We start from the raw sequence: 16208 nt of genomic DNA, 5'->3' as shown, positions 1-16208 counted from the left end.
CCCATCCCCAAGCGGTGCATGAGGCAGAACCGCAGGCAGGCGGCGGGGAAGGCCGCACGCCGCCTCCCCTCCGCCAGGGGCACCCCAGGCCGCCGCCGCCTCCCGAGCCCTGCCCGGCCCGGCCCGGCCCGGCCCTGCCCGGCCCCGCAGCCCGCCCACTGCTTCCCCGGGGCCGCGGGGGCCCGCGCCGCCTTCCCCCGGCCGCCTTTATAGGGCCAGGGGCGGCGGGGGCCGCCGGGGCGTGCTGCGGTGAGTGGCGGCCGCTGGGAGCTGGGTTCGCCCCGGAGCGGGGGGGAGAAGAGCACGGTGGTGGAGGCCTGGGAGGGAGAAGAAGGCACGGAGAGGTCCGCGGAGGGGTCCCCGGGTGGGAACCGCTTGGGTACCGGGTCGGCACCGGGTCTACACGGCCTGCGAGGGCCCCGGGCTCGGCCCGGTTCGGGCGCTGCGGCTCCTTCGGAAGGGGGCGGGCGGCGGAGCGGCGGCGGGCGCGGGGCTCGCATCCCCCGGCGGGACGTGGCGGTGCGCCCCGCTGCAGGCGCGCCCGGCCTTTCCTCGTCAGAGCGAGCGGGAGCCCTGGGGAAACGGGGCTACCCCTAATCGCCGCCTGATTCCTACGTGCCTAAAGCTGCAGGGCTGCTTTGCCCGCTTCGGAGCTGGCGGTCTGGCTACTAAAAAGTGCGGCTCTCTGTGGAGGAGCCAGTCTAGCTACGAAAAAGTGCGTTTCTGTGGTGGCGAGGAGTGCGCACCACAGCCTGTCACGGCCCAGACCTGGTGTAACTCTGCTGCACGTGGTGCTGGCCTGCGGTGACCTTGAGGGAGTAGAATTACGGCCTGCCCTCACTGAAAGGAGCGGTGCTGCCTCATGGTTTTATTTGCTTAGCGTGTGGAGAAGTCATCTGTGCCGAATGCATCCGGGGCTGTGGGTGGAAGACTCTGCAGGACCTGTTAAGCTTACTGATACTTCCGTGTTTCCAGGTTTGAGGTTTGGATTTGGTTTAGAAGTAACAGAGCAGTTGTTACCTCACAATACCTACACGCAATTTTGAATCCGGTAGTGTTGTTACAAAGAGGACCTCCCTGGAGAGGAGGTATGTACATGTCTAATGACAGAGTAGTTTTGACTAAGTTGCACGTCTTCTGAAAGTGCCAGTGTGCTCTTAAGGATCAGGAGAGTAAAACTACTTGACTCTTGAAACTTCTATACTTTTATATGCATCTTTGTTTTTCCTCTTGCTGAGAAGCTTTTGGTGGGTATCTGTGGGTGATTTGGCATGTGCTTACTTTGGGGGCTGGCACAAGCTGATAAGCACTCGGTATGATGCAAGCAGTATGCATGTTACTGAAGGCAGGCAATTGTTGCTCTCTGTGAAGTCCATTCATTTAGAGGCCGTCTTGAAGATCGTTCTTTCTCCTGTTCCTTCTAAATCAGAAGCAAAACTGCAGAGTGCTACATGAACGCTAATGAGGTGTATAGGATAGTGAGGGGTAACGTGGTCCAGGTGCCTCTTCTGACTCTGTAATAACATCAAGCTTAGCATGTTGTTAGCAGTGAAACGGTTCAAACCTGTAATGGCAATTCAGAAATAACAAGCATTAGTGTAACTTATTAAAAGACTACTGTTGTTTTTTTAACCTATTTCATTGATTCATGCAACATACCTAAACAGGTCAAGCGTGAAACTGACTGACAGTATTTGGCCTACTGTTTTCTTGATGCTCACAAATAATAAACTTGTTCAGAGATGGGCTTTCTTAAAGCTTTGCTTGTATGCAGGCCTGTGCCTGCTTGTAAGCAAGTGCCTGTGCTTGTAACATAAAAGTTGTAAAAAGAATGTGGTTCATAGAATCTCTTTTTATTATTCTTCCAATGTGACCTACTGGAAGTTATGTTTCCAGTTCGTATTACTCAAAAATATGTTTGGGGAGGCAGCAGGCTTCAAAAGAAGGATTGCAGTGCGTATAAGAATGGAAAATACTGTTCCCTGATTTACTCTGCTTGAAAATGAGCTTAAGAGCCAATGAGGCACTGATTCGTGTGTGAGGTTTTTTAAGACCCATGCGGCTTTTTTGACAGCACTGCCAGCCAAGTGTCTAGCTCAGCAACGTGGTTCTGAGACAGTGGGAGCTCTTTGGCTCAGTGTTCTTACTCCAAATTACTCTAAATGAGCAAGCTTGTCTTAACAGCTCACCCCATGAAATTACCTCGCTGCAAACTTGAAAACAGAATTCTTTTGAATGTTTTATTTGAAACCATTGCCTTTGTATTTCTGCTTTCCAGCTGCCTTCCTAAAAGATAAGGTATATTTCTTATTTTACTTTATAATATGCTGCTGTGTAGGGACTTGCACTAGGAACATGACAGCCAGACACAATTCTAAGTGTTCGTACTTTTTTTTTCTATTCGTATCTTCTCAGAGCCACATAGAAATACTTAATGTGCCTGCATCCTGCAGGATGACAAATATAATTTTCTGGGCTTGTGCTCACCATGAGGAGAACAGATCTTTATTTTCCTTTATAGGTGGGGAGCTGAGACGGGGGGAAATATTCCTGCCAGCTAGCCTTGCACACCTGTTGGAGACACTGTTTCTGTAATCAATACAAAGGTAATATTCAACAGTGTTCCCTGGAGGTACTCTTTAGTCTTCCTGGATCTCTCACATGAAATCAGAGACTGGAAAGCTCAGATAAACTGAAGCTATGCAGTAATACTTCAGAGGGTTTTACTAATGTGTCAGAACTAGGCGAAACACAGGTATGTTACATCTCAGTTTAGTTCTGGGGACAAGTATTTTCTGTTACTAGCTGCTTTGAAACAAGTTGAATAGAAGTGAAAGCATACATGTGATGTTTTTGCCTGTCAGTTTTTGTTGTAAATTGTGTATGCTTTGTCCTCTTTTTCCCTCAGGAGGAAAATACATTGACGTCTTCCAGGAAACGAGAGACTCTTCATTCCGTAGTAACCAATAAACAAGTGTGAAGCATGAGGATCAACTCTGCTCTTCAGGCTGCTATTGACCTCACAGCAGGAGCTGCAGGTAATGCTTAGTTGTACTAAACTTCCGAGGGACAATTTTAATACCTTGAATTGTTTAAAAGCAAATTCCCATGGCTTAGAAAACTGGGGAAAATATCACCTCCTGTATCTTAAGGATATGGGGGTGAAGCAGGTGACCTCAGCCAGTGGAAGTAGTTGCAATGTCTCACTGATATTGCATACTGGTAATGTCCATGGCCAAGGGATGAATGAGTTGTTAATTACCGGGGCAAAGGGGTCTTCCTGAGATTCTAAGCTTTACCTCAAGGGAAAGGAGGAGGGTTGAAAAAGCTATGTGGAAGCACTAGCAAAGCTTTTGTCTTAGTTATGGAGGTACTAGTTATAGTTTATCATAAAAGCTTACGTGATGTCCAGAAGAGATTAAACGTTGGGATAGAACAGTTAATTTGCCAACATTTGTACTGAAAAGGTTGCAGGAGGAGTTTATCTAATGTACTGTTGTAACAGGTTTAAACAAATTGGGTTATTTTCTTTCCTTGCCCTTAAAATAGCTGTTACAGTCAGTCTTTTTATGACAGTGTTCGTGGTGTTAAGTGCATTCAAGGCTCGTTATCGGAGGTCATTTGTCAGAGTGGAGTTAACCTTAGTGCAGTGAGAAAGCGAAGGTTGGCAGGCAATACAAATCCAATATGGCACCTTCATACAGCATTTGGTCTTCCAAGATATCTTGCCCAACGAATACTTGCTTTGTTAGCCATGGCACGATGCCATTGACTAGACAACACCCTGCATTCCTGTGAGGAAAGAAGTGCTTCTGCTGTTACTCCTTCGTTCCCTTAAGAAAATCTATTTCTGTTAATCTGTTCGTTCACATTTTTTTGGGGGGTGAGGGAAGGTCTTTTTTAAAAAAAAGTAGCTAATATCTGCTCTGTTTTGCAAAGTAACAGCTTAACGCTTGAGCGGTTCTTGACTGTCTTGCTGATGTTCCTTGGTTCTTAAATGGGAGATGTGATTGCTTTCCTTCTCAGTACATCAGGTTAGGAATGCTGTTCGTAGCATCCAGGGCAGTGGAGAAGTCTGACTTTCTGAGTTGAAGCCTTAGTGTCCTTTCTTGGCTACTGCAAGAGCTGAAAACTAGCTTAGAAATCCATTGCTTTGTGATACTCATTCAGGTAAACTGCATGCAGATTTGCCTGTTTGGTTTTTTTTTTTGGCAGTAGAGATTAGAGAATCTTAAAACTTACTGTGCCATTTTCTCTTCTGTTATAGTTCCCCTTACTTCAAATAGGGTGGAGGAATTCAGACCTTTTTCAGCGTGACTTCGTTGTTCCCAAACCATTGTTCTTGTTCTTTGGTTTTCTTTGCTACTTCTGTTGTAATCAGTGGTTTTACTGTTCCTGTAGTATTTTTTTTCCATGTTCTCTCCACATACTTGTTCAGTATTGGTTATGTTTATTGGTAGTGCCTGGTGCTGTGTTATTCTTGTGTCTCCGTGCCCTTTAGGAAGTGTATACAACTACGCAAACAGCTTGTTCCTCAGCACATGCATAACCTGGTTTTACCTTCCTCTCCAGATACAGTCTCGATGAGCCGATAAGTAACGCCATATTGGGGCAAGTAAATTCTGACCAAGAATAAATAAGTCATTTACCTGCCTGTGGGTCATAGTCCTTTGCCTAGGATCTTAGCAACCTCTGATCACTTCTTTAAACAGGACTCTTTCCTGCACTAGTGTTACTGTTAGGAGTACACTTGTCCAGACTTTCAAACAGGGCTGTGTTGGCCTTGTTTAGTTTGTTTTTTTGGCTTGTTTAGTTCTATAGGCTTTCTACTTCTGGCTGGAAGAATTTTTCCCCTTAATGTTTGAGATACTAACCAGGACTTTTGGTCTTTTACCTTGAGGCTTACAAAGTTGGTTGCTGTACTTTACTAAGCTTCTTGTGCCCCCTCTAGAGATGCTGTAAGAAGAGCACTTTCTCTTTTTAGAACAGCTCTTCAATCAACTCCCAATTTTCTTGAGCTTTGGATGCCCAAGGCCATTACTGCTTGTCTTGCACTTCTTCCAACAGCCGTTATTTTACTACATGAGATATTTTAGGTCTGCCTTTACACAGGAACCTAACACTTGTTCTGAAGGTTCCTATCTACCTGACTTCCCTGGAAGTAGCATTTGCTGTGTCTTTACAGAGCTCTGCTCTGTTTTTCATCTGAGGCTTACGTGACCATTACTGCCCTGAGCCAGCTTCATCTCTCCTCATTATTCCTCCCAGAGCAAGTAGCTCTTCATGCCTTCTTGTATGACTCGCTTTTAAACTTTTAATGATCCATCTAGCTGAGAATCAAGTTTTATGGGAGCTAGGTTCCTGAATTCTTTTTGAAGACCTGAAGTATCTCTTTGCAGAGTAACAACAAATGTGTCTGCTATGAGTAAAATCAAATAAGAATCACTGTGGTTAAACAAGCATTTGCTTAACTCTTCATCTTAGAAGAAAGTTAACTAATCTTAATTGGATACATACATTTCTTCGTATTTCATTTTTTTTACATTATCTGGATTTACAGATGGTTATTTCAGTTACATAAATGAAAAAACATCATCTTGTTATCTTGTCCTCTTTAAGGCATTTGCATGCCTACAGTGTGTTGTTGAAGTATCAGTTTCTGTTTTAGGATGGTTTTTCTCTTTTTAAAAACAAAACCGTATAACACTCACCTGTCGTATGCTTCTTCTTAGGTATTAGTTCCCAACAGATTGCTGTCAGTGTACACTGATATTTCTTACTGAAATAGTGTATCTAACTTTTTCTGCAGACCACTGAATTGAGTTAGATTTCACGGAAGAGTATTACACTATGGGCAAAGAGGTTATTGACAACACCAATAGAAGTATCTCACAGGTTTTTAGGGTATTGACCTTGCAATTCAGTTTGGAAAAGATAACGGGTTATGAAACTTTGCCCTCTTGTCCTTTTAAACTTCTCCTATGCTGTTCCAGTATGTGGGAATAAATGTAAATAAGAGTCCTTCAGACGATTGAAGTGAAGGATTTGTATCTGTGGTTATCAATTGATAATGTGTTATCAGTTTTAGCACTCTCTGAGGTTTTCCTCTTGTCCTGGACATGTCTCTCACCTGATTACAAATCTTTCAGTTTTGTTATAGTTGGATTGTAGAATTGAAGGGTGTCACCACTGCATTAATGAGCAAGTGAAAACATGGTTTAAATCATCGCAGATGACTTGATTGCCAAGGAATACCTCTAATTGAGTACTCATAAGTGAACTGATTAATTTAAATGCTCACTTTTATTAAGGTGAAGAAATGCTTAATGAAAATCTAGCTCTTACTGCTTTTACGCACAATTTTTTTCCTTTGGGCAACCGAAGTCACCACTGACAATAGATGCTATTGTGCTGAATTTAGTGCAATTGTCTTTTCCTGCAGAGAATTGATTCACCCTTGCTTTCTGCATGGCTTTCCTAATATTAATGTTTCTGTATAGACCCTTCAGTTGTGATAACCTTCAGTCGTCCTCTTAACTCCCACTGCCTGCGCAGGTGGAACAGCATGTGTGGTGACTGGCCAGCCCTTCGACACAGCGAAGGTGAAGATGCAGACGTTCCCTGACATGTACAAAGGGATCGTCGACTGCTTTGTGAAAACCTACAAACAAGTGGGGTTTCGAGGCTTCTACAAGGGGACCTCGCCAGCACTGGTAGCCAACATCGCAGAGAACTCCGTCCTGTTCATGTGCTACGGGTTCTGCCAACAAATTGTGAGAAAAATTGTTGGAGTAGACAGGAAAACAAAGCTCAGGTTAGTAACCGAAATCTCTTTTGTGTTTGAAACAAATGGGGGTTGGCGGGGGGGGAAATCATGTAACTGCTACTAGTAAATACTCCCCAGGTGCAGTCGGTGTCCCAGGCCCCTCTCCACCAATATGCAGTGTGGTATGTTTTGGAATATAGATCTTTGTGCTAGGATGTGGCCAGCTAGTTGTCACTGCAGTTGGCTGGTTTAAATGGTCACAACTTAATTGAAATGTTGAAGACCTGCAGCACTTTACCAGAGGGACTGAGTTGCCTAGGTTGTCCTGCCTTTGTAGGGTAGGGAATGGTCCCTCTTAAAGGGACGTGTACTAAGAGGAAAGGAGGCTGCTTCTTGTATTGTTTGTTTTCTTTGAGTTTCAAAGGCTCAAACATAATGGTCTTTAGACCGGAGGATCCCTTCAGCACAGCGTGTTGTCTACAGCACTGGCAATAAGTGGTTACCTAAAGGCCGAGACAAGAGGGGAAGTATTAAATCCTGAGTCCTCTGCCAGCTCGTGTTCTTAGTTCAGAGGATTTCTTGATCTTGGTGTGATTTTTTTTTTTTTTTTTAAATCAGTGACTTTGGATCTCTTGAAGCACTTGTCCACTCTCCCCTTGAATCCTTGTAAGGTCCTGCAGTTTGGCAGGGAGTTCTGCGGGTGATAATTATTAATTCTGTAACTGGAAGAGACAGGGAATAGCTGGTCCTTAGCCACTGTCTCCGTGTCACTTGGGATCCTGTAGATCTCTGTTCTGTGTCTCTCCTCCCCACCCAAGTCTTTTCTTTTCCTAGGTGGAAGGATCCCAGCCCTCCTAGCGAGAGAACAGCTCAGGGCTGTTCCTCTACTTGTCCTACCTGCCTTTCTCTGGAGCTCCTGTAATACTAATGCGCCTGGGTTTTGCACAGCTCTGGTCTCCTGAGCTCAGAGTGTTCAAGGTGTGACCAAGCCATGGGTTTGTGCACCGACATGATGATCATAGTCTCCTCCTAGCTAGGATGGCTTTTCTCCAGGTGCTTCACTCTCACCTGGCAATGATCCAGCAGTTAGCGTGCCTTACCGCTGTGCATGTCTCAAGGTGTGTCCTTTGGGGCAGGCTGAACCTCATTCAGCTCTTTATTAATGGCTTTGTTCTGCCTTTTGTTGTGTCCGTCTTCAAATGGGAACGGCTGGGGAGGATGTGATTTTGTTCAGATCTCTGATACGACATGGATAGCTACCTGAGTGTGAGGCAGGTATCTAAAAGTGGCATTGCACGTGGTGTTCTCTGCTGTCATATGTTAAGATGTGCTGTATCTTAATATTGACACCTGGCATGAGAAAATAGGAGGTGATGAAGAAACATTAATTTCTAGTTGTATTCTCGTTCACTGTTTTCTGTCACTTGAAACCTCCCAGCTGAGACAGAACTGTTACTACATTTTTGATTGGTTTCTTAAGTTAGGGATTTTCTGCTTCCTTAGGTTACAGACCCACTATCTCTTCCTACCCACTGAGATGCAGGAGGTGGGCACACAGCTGCTTTTCTTAACCATCCCTTGTGGGCCCTCTGGGAAGTAGCCCACAGACTTGGAGAGCTCCTAGGATCTTCTCTTGAGACGCTCTAATGGAGAGACAGCATTAGGGTGGAAGTAGTGCAGATAACCTTCAAGTAACATATTTCAGTGTGCTGTTCCACATCTTCAGAGTACGTACAGAATTAAAGTGTAACTTGAAATTGTGGCAATTGCAGGTGTCTCTGACATTCTGACATACACCCCTTGTTACCTTGGCCAGGTGCTGGCGTTTGTCACATCCAGGGTGGCTGTGTAGTGTGTTGTTGACTGGAGAACAAATAGTATGATTGCAACTCTGCGTAGGGCTGTATTAGGACAAAACACTAAAGGATTTAAGTTTATTTGAAAGATGTTTCCCTTGGTGCTGCTGTCTTCATCTGGACTGTTTTGGGGGCACCTTATGAGGCACATTTATAAGAGAATTGAGTTGACATGGTTTGCAGTCATGACCTGAGTACGTGTGGTCTGTCCAAGACATCACCACCCATTCTCATTTTGGAAGAGCCAAGAAACACTTGTAGTATGCTGTAGAAAAGGGGAAAAAACTGAGGTGGCTATCCTCCAGGTGTGACAAGAACTATCACTACCTTCATTGCCTCTGCTGTTTTAAAAACTGTTGTGCTGTATGACCCCAAAGCAGAAAGGTGTGAAGCTGCAAACTGAGGTGAACCTGACCATTTTCATTATTATTATCTAAGCAATTGCTACATTAGCCTGGTTTTCCTTCTGGTTACATTTTCAGTAATGTGTTCAAATAAATTTGGCTTGGAAATAGGTCTGTCTCCTTGTGTTTAGGGTCAGCATGTGAAGCCTTACAAAACAGTTTCAAGGACAGTTGCAAAACAACAGTTTTTCCAGTTGAAGGAATAAATGCCACTGGTGCGCAAGTCAAAAAGAAAACAAATAGGAAGAAAAGTGCTAAATTCCACTTCTTTTGATGTCCATTTAATCCAATCAAACTGATTTCATTCCATGCCAAAGTCTAACCTGAGACCACCCAAAGGACATGGAAGTGCTAAATTCCTTTTCTTTTAATGCCCATTTAGCCCAACCAAACTGATCTCATCCCATGCCAAAGTCTAAACTGAGCGGACTATTATCCTTGTTCACCTCAATTTGACTTCTTCAGTACGTGACTGGCCATCTTAAGCAGATAACTTTCTTTGGAAAAACAGGATAAATGCCTCTTATAGATGAAGCAGCAGTGCTAAGAGTGGACGATTCTTGCTCCCGTGTTGCGTGGTCAAAACTTTCCCACCCGGAAAAATACTGAATTACTCACTTGAGTTAAGAGGGAACTTGAACAGGATTCAAGGCTCATCACTTGTGCAATGAGGTTTGATACATTAAAGACCAAAGCCTAAACAGCAGGCCTAGTTAAACTGTTGGATGTAGAATTAAATATCAAGACAGGCAAAAGTAGAAGAGATTTGTATTATGGTGAAGTCTAGTTCTAGGTCTTTACCTCTGTTAGATGCTATCAGACTTAACAGAGAGTTCTGTTTTTTCTCTCCTTGAAGGAGAAAAGATTCTGTGTACCCTTCAGCACATAGCTGGAAGGCACCTTTCTCATACTGAGGAATTGGGGTAAGAAAGTGTGTAACCTTATTACCTTGCTCATCACTTAATGACTGCAGGGCTCAGCCATATACTGTATTTTTAACTGTCTTACTCTGTCTTGAGTTTTAGTGCATCTCAGATCCCGGTTACACCAAGCTGTGTGTGCTGCAGGAGGATTGTGTAATCGGTGTTGCCATTTCGTATTTACTCAGTTGCTGCTCTACAGACGGTTATTGATTTCTTCCAGCTTGACAGTTCTTTCACTGCAGTATCTGAATATGACACAAGGCTTGTTTCATGTCACCACTTAAGTTTCATGATGCTACCGTGAGGTGAGAAGTTGTAGGTTTAATCTCTGCTGTAGGTGTGTAAGGTCACCACAGAAAGTCCCAGTTTGTAGTGCTGAGGGTTAACGCAGATCACGCTGCTGTCTTGTTCAGGGGTGTCATCTGTGTCTGCACTATCTCCAGTTCACGTGGGTTGCATTCATGGCACGTGTCTAATAGTGGTGAATTACAGTGGTCCAGTGTGCCTTAGTCTCAGACTCCTACCACCTCCCACTGAAAACCTTTGTTATTACTCCTGAGGTGCACTTGAGAAGAGTGTGAACTACATCAGGCAATTATTGCTCTTTGCAGTAGTAACTGGTCCCCCAAAACTACCCACTAAAACAAAAGTGTATGGAAGCTTTTATAAAGCTACGAAGGGGAAGGTTTGTTTGTGTTTATTCTGCTGCAATCAGTAACACAGCAAAAAAAAAAAAAGGGTAAAGGTTGCAATACATATTTTTGGGTGTCAAAAGGATGTGTATGAGTTGAACGTGAAGATGGGATGAGCTATGTCCTTCATCTCCCTGGTTCAAGGAGCTGCCCTTCCTCTTGAGAGCCTTTCCCCTAGGACTGTCCTTCGGTTTGATAATTCTTGTGGTACAGGTTCAAGAAGCTGATAGCTGGTGCAGCGGCCCTGCTGCGCCGAAGGCCGGTGCCCAAATACCCTCTGCAGTTTCTCTCTTGCAGTGATCTGCAGAACGCCGCTGCAGGCTCCTTCGCCTCCGCCTTCGCCACCCTGGTCCTCTGCCCCACGGAGCTGGTGAAGTGCCGGCTGCAGGCCATGCATGAAATGCAGCTGTCGGGAAAGATAGTGCAGGGGCACAAGTAAGTATAGTCCCTGTCCCTTACCTCTGAATCCCTTGCATGTGTTTCTATTATTTTTAATTCTGTGCTGGCTCAGCAGTGCCACATTTCTTCTTAGTCAGAGAAGAGCTGTGATGGGGCACATGCCTGGAGAGCCCTCAGGCACTAGTAAAAGTGGATGCCAATGACAGACAGGCTCAGGCAGGATCTTGTTCAGATTTTTGCTTGAGTCCTGCTCTCTGCACACTGGCCTAACTCTGACTTGTAGCCCAGTAGCTCGTTGTTCTGTAACCTTCGCTATTAAGCATCACTAACTGGATCAACCTCTCTACCAGCACAGTTTGGTCAGTAGTGAAGAGTGTTATCCAAAAGGATGGTCCCCTCGGATTTTACCGTGGCCTGTCAAGCACTTTGCTGCGGGAAGTCCCGGGCTATTTCTTCTTCTTTGGAGGGTATGAACTGAGCCGGACGTTCTTTGCCTCTGGGAGATCAAAAGATGAATTAGGTACGGTGCCCTTCTTCCAGGCGGGTTCTAGCGGGCTGTCATGGGGTACATGAGGGAGGGGGGGCACATTCCCTTGAAGCTATGCTGATGATGCACAGCAGATGTAAAACACATTTAAAACAAAGGGAACTGGGCATACAGAATACAAAGATCTGCACTTTGTATATACACAGTAATTAATTACTGAGGTCATCACTTTCTAATGGAGCAGGATATATTGTAAACAGAAAACAAATAGAGTGAGCTAGCAGTAGCATTACAAAACTCGTTAAATATCTGACATTGCAGTAACATCTCTGAACTATTCTATTTCAGCAGCTGTTTGGAGCGATATTTGAGTCTTTAGTTGTATCACCTTGAATGGTGTACGAATGCATGCTGACCATTAGATGTCATTACAATGATAAGAACACTGAGACTGAAAATTAGACCTTTAAAAAGGAGGAGATGCCAGAATAAAGATCATTTGTCTCCTTCTGAAAGACTGAACAATGCTACTTTGTCTTGCCGGGAGTTAGTATGTCAGCTGCATGTATTCTAAACTCTTGTTTTTGCAAAACATCTTTAAAAATCTGAACTGAAACACAAAATGAAAAACATGAAAAATGATCACAAATTTCACTGTAACAAAAAACTCACTCTGATCACTGTGGCGTTGATCAGCATCACTGTAACATTACTCTAAACTGTTTCATAATTAGCACTGGGAAGTGGTTATAAGTGTGAAAGCAGTAGAGTTAATTTAGTTAACGCAGTCAAAATATAGCTCTGAGTTGTGCTTTCTTAGCATGGCCAATAAACTACAGGGCACTCCTTATAACCTTTGAGCTTTTGGCTAGACCTGCAACTTAGCAGTGGCTTAAAATTAACTTAAAGTTTGTGGGGAAGCAGAAATTGCTCTTTTGTCATAAGCAAGTCCCTCTGCCTTCTCTTTGACTTCTGCAGAAATAACATGATGTTTACGTTGGTGAATGGTTTGTGGTGTGCTTAAAATCTTGTTTCTTAACCTTAGGTCCCATTCCCTTGCTGCTAAGTGGAGGTTTTGGAGGCAGCTGTCTGTGGATCGCTGTGTATCCCGTGGATTGTGTTAAATCTAGAATTCAGGTTCTCTCCATGGCTGGGAAGCAGACGGGCTTTATGGGAACATTTGTAACTCTTGTGAGAACTGAAGGTGAGGATGCAGGATAGCAAGTGAATCTGATGGGCTCCAGTTCCAAACCCATTTCCTCTGGTACCAAGAAGTGCTTAAGAAATCTTGTCCATTGATGGTGTGTTAGAGACTGAGTTTCTAATAGAAATAGTGATGATGCTTGTAGTTTGGAAGTCTTGGAATCCAGAAACTGAGACATGCTGCATTGTGCCATATCTTTTGGTTCAGGAGACAAATCACTTAAGGCTAACAAAAGCTTAGTAAGCAGTAAAAGCAGACAAATGAATGAATTCCATTACCTGTGACCAAACCTATACATGAACATTGAAGGAACCAGTAAAGTTTGGTAGAGAATTTCTCTTTACCTCTAGAAGCTGGTATGTGGCTGACAGCAAGGAGTCAAATTAGTAAATGAGTCTTACCTAGACTGGCAACTCGGAGCTTCTACCTAAGCATCTCCTCTGGAAAAGGCCTGTACCAGGCACTTCAGGAGATGGTGTAAGAACACAAATGGCAGCAGGTACCACTCCTGGCCCTGTTATGGGGGAAGCTAATTCCTCAGAGGAGGAGTTCAACTTGGGCACAACTATTTTGGAGCTCTGTCCATTCGTTCTGCCAGTTGTAGTACAGCTGCTGTGAGCTGTATCCTCTGAGCAATGTAGCCTTCTGAAGACCCTGTCATGCCTGAGATAACTTCAGGTGCTTACATTAGAAACTTAAAAGACTAAACTCAGGTTGCAACTCTAGACAGTCCTCTATCTATATCCAGTAGCACTCCGGTTAGCTGCTCCAGGAGAGGGTTCAGCTGTGTGCGTGCATCTGCCCCCCTCAGCAGCAGCACTGCCTCATCAATAGCCTTCAAAGATGAAAGAAGAGCGTTTGGTGCTGATGGGCATTTTAATAAATTGCTAACCAGGTCTGATTTAATTTCCAGGTGTGCTTGCCTTGTATTCTGGACTGAAGCCAACTATGATCCGCGCATTCCTGGCCAATGGGGCGCTGTTCCTGGCCTATGAGTACAGCCGGAAGCTTATGATGAAACAAGTAGATTCCTACTGACACCTTCTAGCAAACGGAGAACAACCTTTTAAATGATCAAAAACCTCTAGATCACAGTGTGGTCTGAGCAGTGCCAGATCAGTGACCTAATTTTAAGAACTCATTTCCAGTTTAGGATTTGTAATCTTCTAAATTCAAGTGATTTTTTTATAAAGATGTGTACATGCTTCTTGAATTGGACCAGCAGGATCATCTCCAGCTTGCAGATTCTGCACTGGGTATGTTGCATGTCAGAAATGTCTTTTCCTGCCTGTAATGGTGCTAAAAAGACACCTTAACATGTTGGTTTTAATGGTATGTGCAGAAAGGGCTGTGACTTGTTCAGGCTCCTTTTCTAGCTCCCTTTTGCCCTGTGACTGTCCAGGAGCAGTGCAGTTGGTGTCTGACTGCATACTCTGGCCCTGTGACTGGGCCTAACGAAGTAGGAAGTGTTCACGTGCTTGACCTACAGCTGAGATATGCCCATATTTGAGATTAAAAAAAAATGAAGTAAGTGGTTTTAGGGAGTTCATTTGTAACAATTGTTCTCTAAAACCTTCCAAAAAGTGCTGGAGTACGTTAAACACTTAATGTAAGAGGAACTGCTGGAAATAGCTGCTGCTTCCAATTATAAAGCTGTAACGTGCAGGCTCCTGGTCAGGTCACCTTGGTGGGGCTGAGTCTGTGCTTGAAGGACAGGAAGCTGAAGGAGAACAGAAAGCTACAGCTGAGTTCTTGAAGACAACTGACACCACAGTCTCTGAGGTGTAGAGCTGACTTGGGCTGGAGTCCTGCCACATGTGCCATGTGCTGGGTCTCTTCAGCTGAGTGGAAACTGCTCATGTGAATGGACTGTTCGTATTACTGTCAGGCCTGGAGGGCATGCCTGCTTCTTCGTGTTACTTGATTCAACATGCAGCACAAGGGCAGTTAGTATAAGCCAAAAATGATATTGTAACACCTATTTTTCTAGCTGCTCCCTGCATTCTTGAAGTATAATTTTCATATAAGCATGCTCTGCCTTGTAAGCAGCAGCGTAGTCCCAGTCCTGGGAGAAGAAGAAAAGAGAGAGAAAAGAGAAAGCAAGTCTCAAAGGAACAACATTCAAATAAGACCTGGAGTTGTACAGAGGGATGCTGTCTGTGTGGTGTAGCATATCTGCCCTTAGGGAGGGCACAGACAAGCTACTCTCAGGGTTAGCAGAGCTCTTTAACCCACCAACATCAGAGCTACACCAAAATTAGCAACTTATGGGCAAGTTACAGTTGCTGTGACAAGTCACAGCTGAAACAGCTCAGTTTTGTATGTTACAGCTTGTTTCATAGCCCCAGGCAGAGGGAAAAGCTTTAGATGGATGAAAATGTCTCAGTATCTACTGCCTCTTGGAGGGGAGCCAGAGTAATCTTAAACTGGCTACTCCACGTCATGGCTATAGCCTGTTTTGAGGAAAGAAAAAGGTGTTTGCTGCAGTTCCCTAAACCCTTCTTGCTTTGTGAGTCTTCATGTGCAGCACAGACTCTTTCGCACATGTGAAAGAGGCAGTTAAAAGCAGCGCACAGCTGAAGAGTCTTCAGTGCCTGTTGTGCTGACTTACCTTGACTGCCTGGTACACTAAGGACAGTAGCACTGTGAATAACCCATTCTTTAAAAAGGAGTTTATGCCAAATGTTTAAATAATTCAGGTAGCAGAGTAGGACTTCAAAAGTCCTCAGCCTTCCCCTTCCTAAAGTTGTCTACCCAAGAGATATACTGCATTTCTGTGTGGTTACAATAGTTATGAGAAGTTAAGAACAGAAGTCATAGCATTGGAATACTGAAATCTATTTCTTAGATTTCTCTTTGGTCTTTGCTTTCATTTTTTAAAGCTCAGTTGCAATTTTTAATACCGAAGTTCAGGCTTCAAGAGAAGCAGGATTTTTTTAGACCCACCTACAGCAAGAAGCTGGTGGCAGAAGCAGGCACATGTTTTGAGAGTTTACCTTTCAGAGTCAAACTAAGCAGTAATTTTTATAGCTACAGTTACCTAAGCTGTACACACGTATCAATTGTTCACCTGAGAACTTTGCAATGTTGGTACAGAAATTCACTGGAATAAAGTTTGATTCAGCTGACTACCTGACTGTTGTTCATGCAATAACACCAAACTTACCTAACTGCAGAGCAGAGGGTGAAGTCGGTGTCACCACCCCTCTGAAGGAAAAGGGGTTTCAGGAACCCTTACTGCTTCTATAAGTCCCTCCCACTTGCAGCAAGAGCTACAAGGTGCTGTGAAGCAACTGTAGACTTACCATGCTTTAAACATACAAGTACTCTATTGTAGAAGAGCCCTACTTCAGCCCTTGGTCTGTTGCTTTGTTAGTATGGAAGTCAGTTCTAATATTAGGGTTTACCTCAAGGCCCTGGACTGTTGATTAACATGCTGCATGCTGTAAGAGTAAGGTTCCTGCCAGAAGAACGCTG

The 16208-nt window shown here is 44.2% G+C and overlaps 1 protein-coding gene across 5 annotated transcripts; it reads left to right on the top strand.

Moving 5' to 3' along the window:
• The first annotated feature begins 95 nt into the window (after positions 1 to 95).
• On the top strand, positions 96 to 15859 carry SLC25A15 (solute carrier family 25 member 15). Of its 5 annotated transcripts, none has more exons than XM_048068296.2 (9): positions 96 to 249; positions 976 to 1088; positions 2522 to 2606; positions 2909 to 3038; positions 6556 to 6814; positions 10939 to 11076; positions 11391 to 11560; positions 12573 to 12731; positions 13645 to 15859. In XM_048068296.2, exons 4-9 carry the CDS (start codon positions 2984 to 2986, stop codon positions 13767 to 13769), a joined length of 906 nt encoding a protein of 301 aa, XP_047924253.1. In that variant the 5' UTR covers positions 96 to 249; positions 976 to 1088; positions 2522 to 2606; positions 2909 to 2983; the 3' UTR covers positions 13770 to 15859. The 5 variants fall into 5 exon arrangements, with proteins under 5 accessions (XP_047924253.1, XP_047924254.1, XP_047924255.1 ...); XM_066989662.1 differs by lacking the exon at positions 96 to 249 and adding an exon at positions 325 to 344; XM_048068297.2 differs by lacking the exon at positions 2522 to 2606.
• Positions 15860 to 16208: the final 349 nt, after the last annotated feature.

Source organism: Anser cygnoides, chromosome 1 (assembly GCF_040182565.1).
Source record: "Anser cygnoides isolate HZ-2024a breed goose chromosome 1, Taihu_goose_T2T_genome, whole genome shotgun sequence".
NCBI lineage: Eukaryota > Metazoa > Chordata > Aves > Anseriformes > Anatidae > Anser > Anser cygnoides.
Note: the sequence above shows the minus strand (reverse complement) of the source record. Positions and strands in the feature narration are given on the sequence as shown.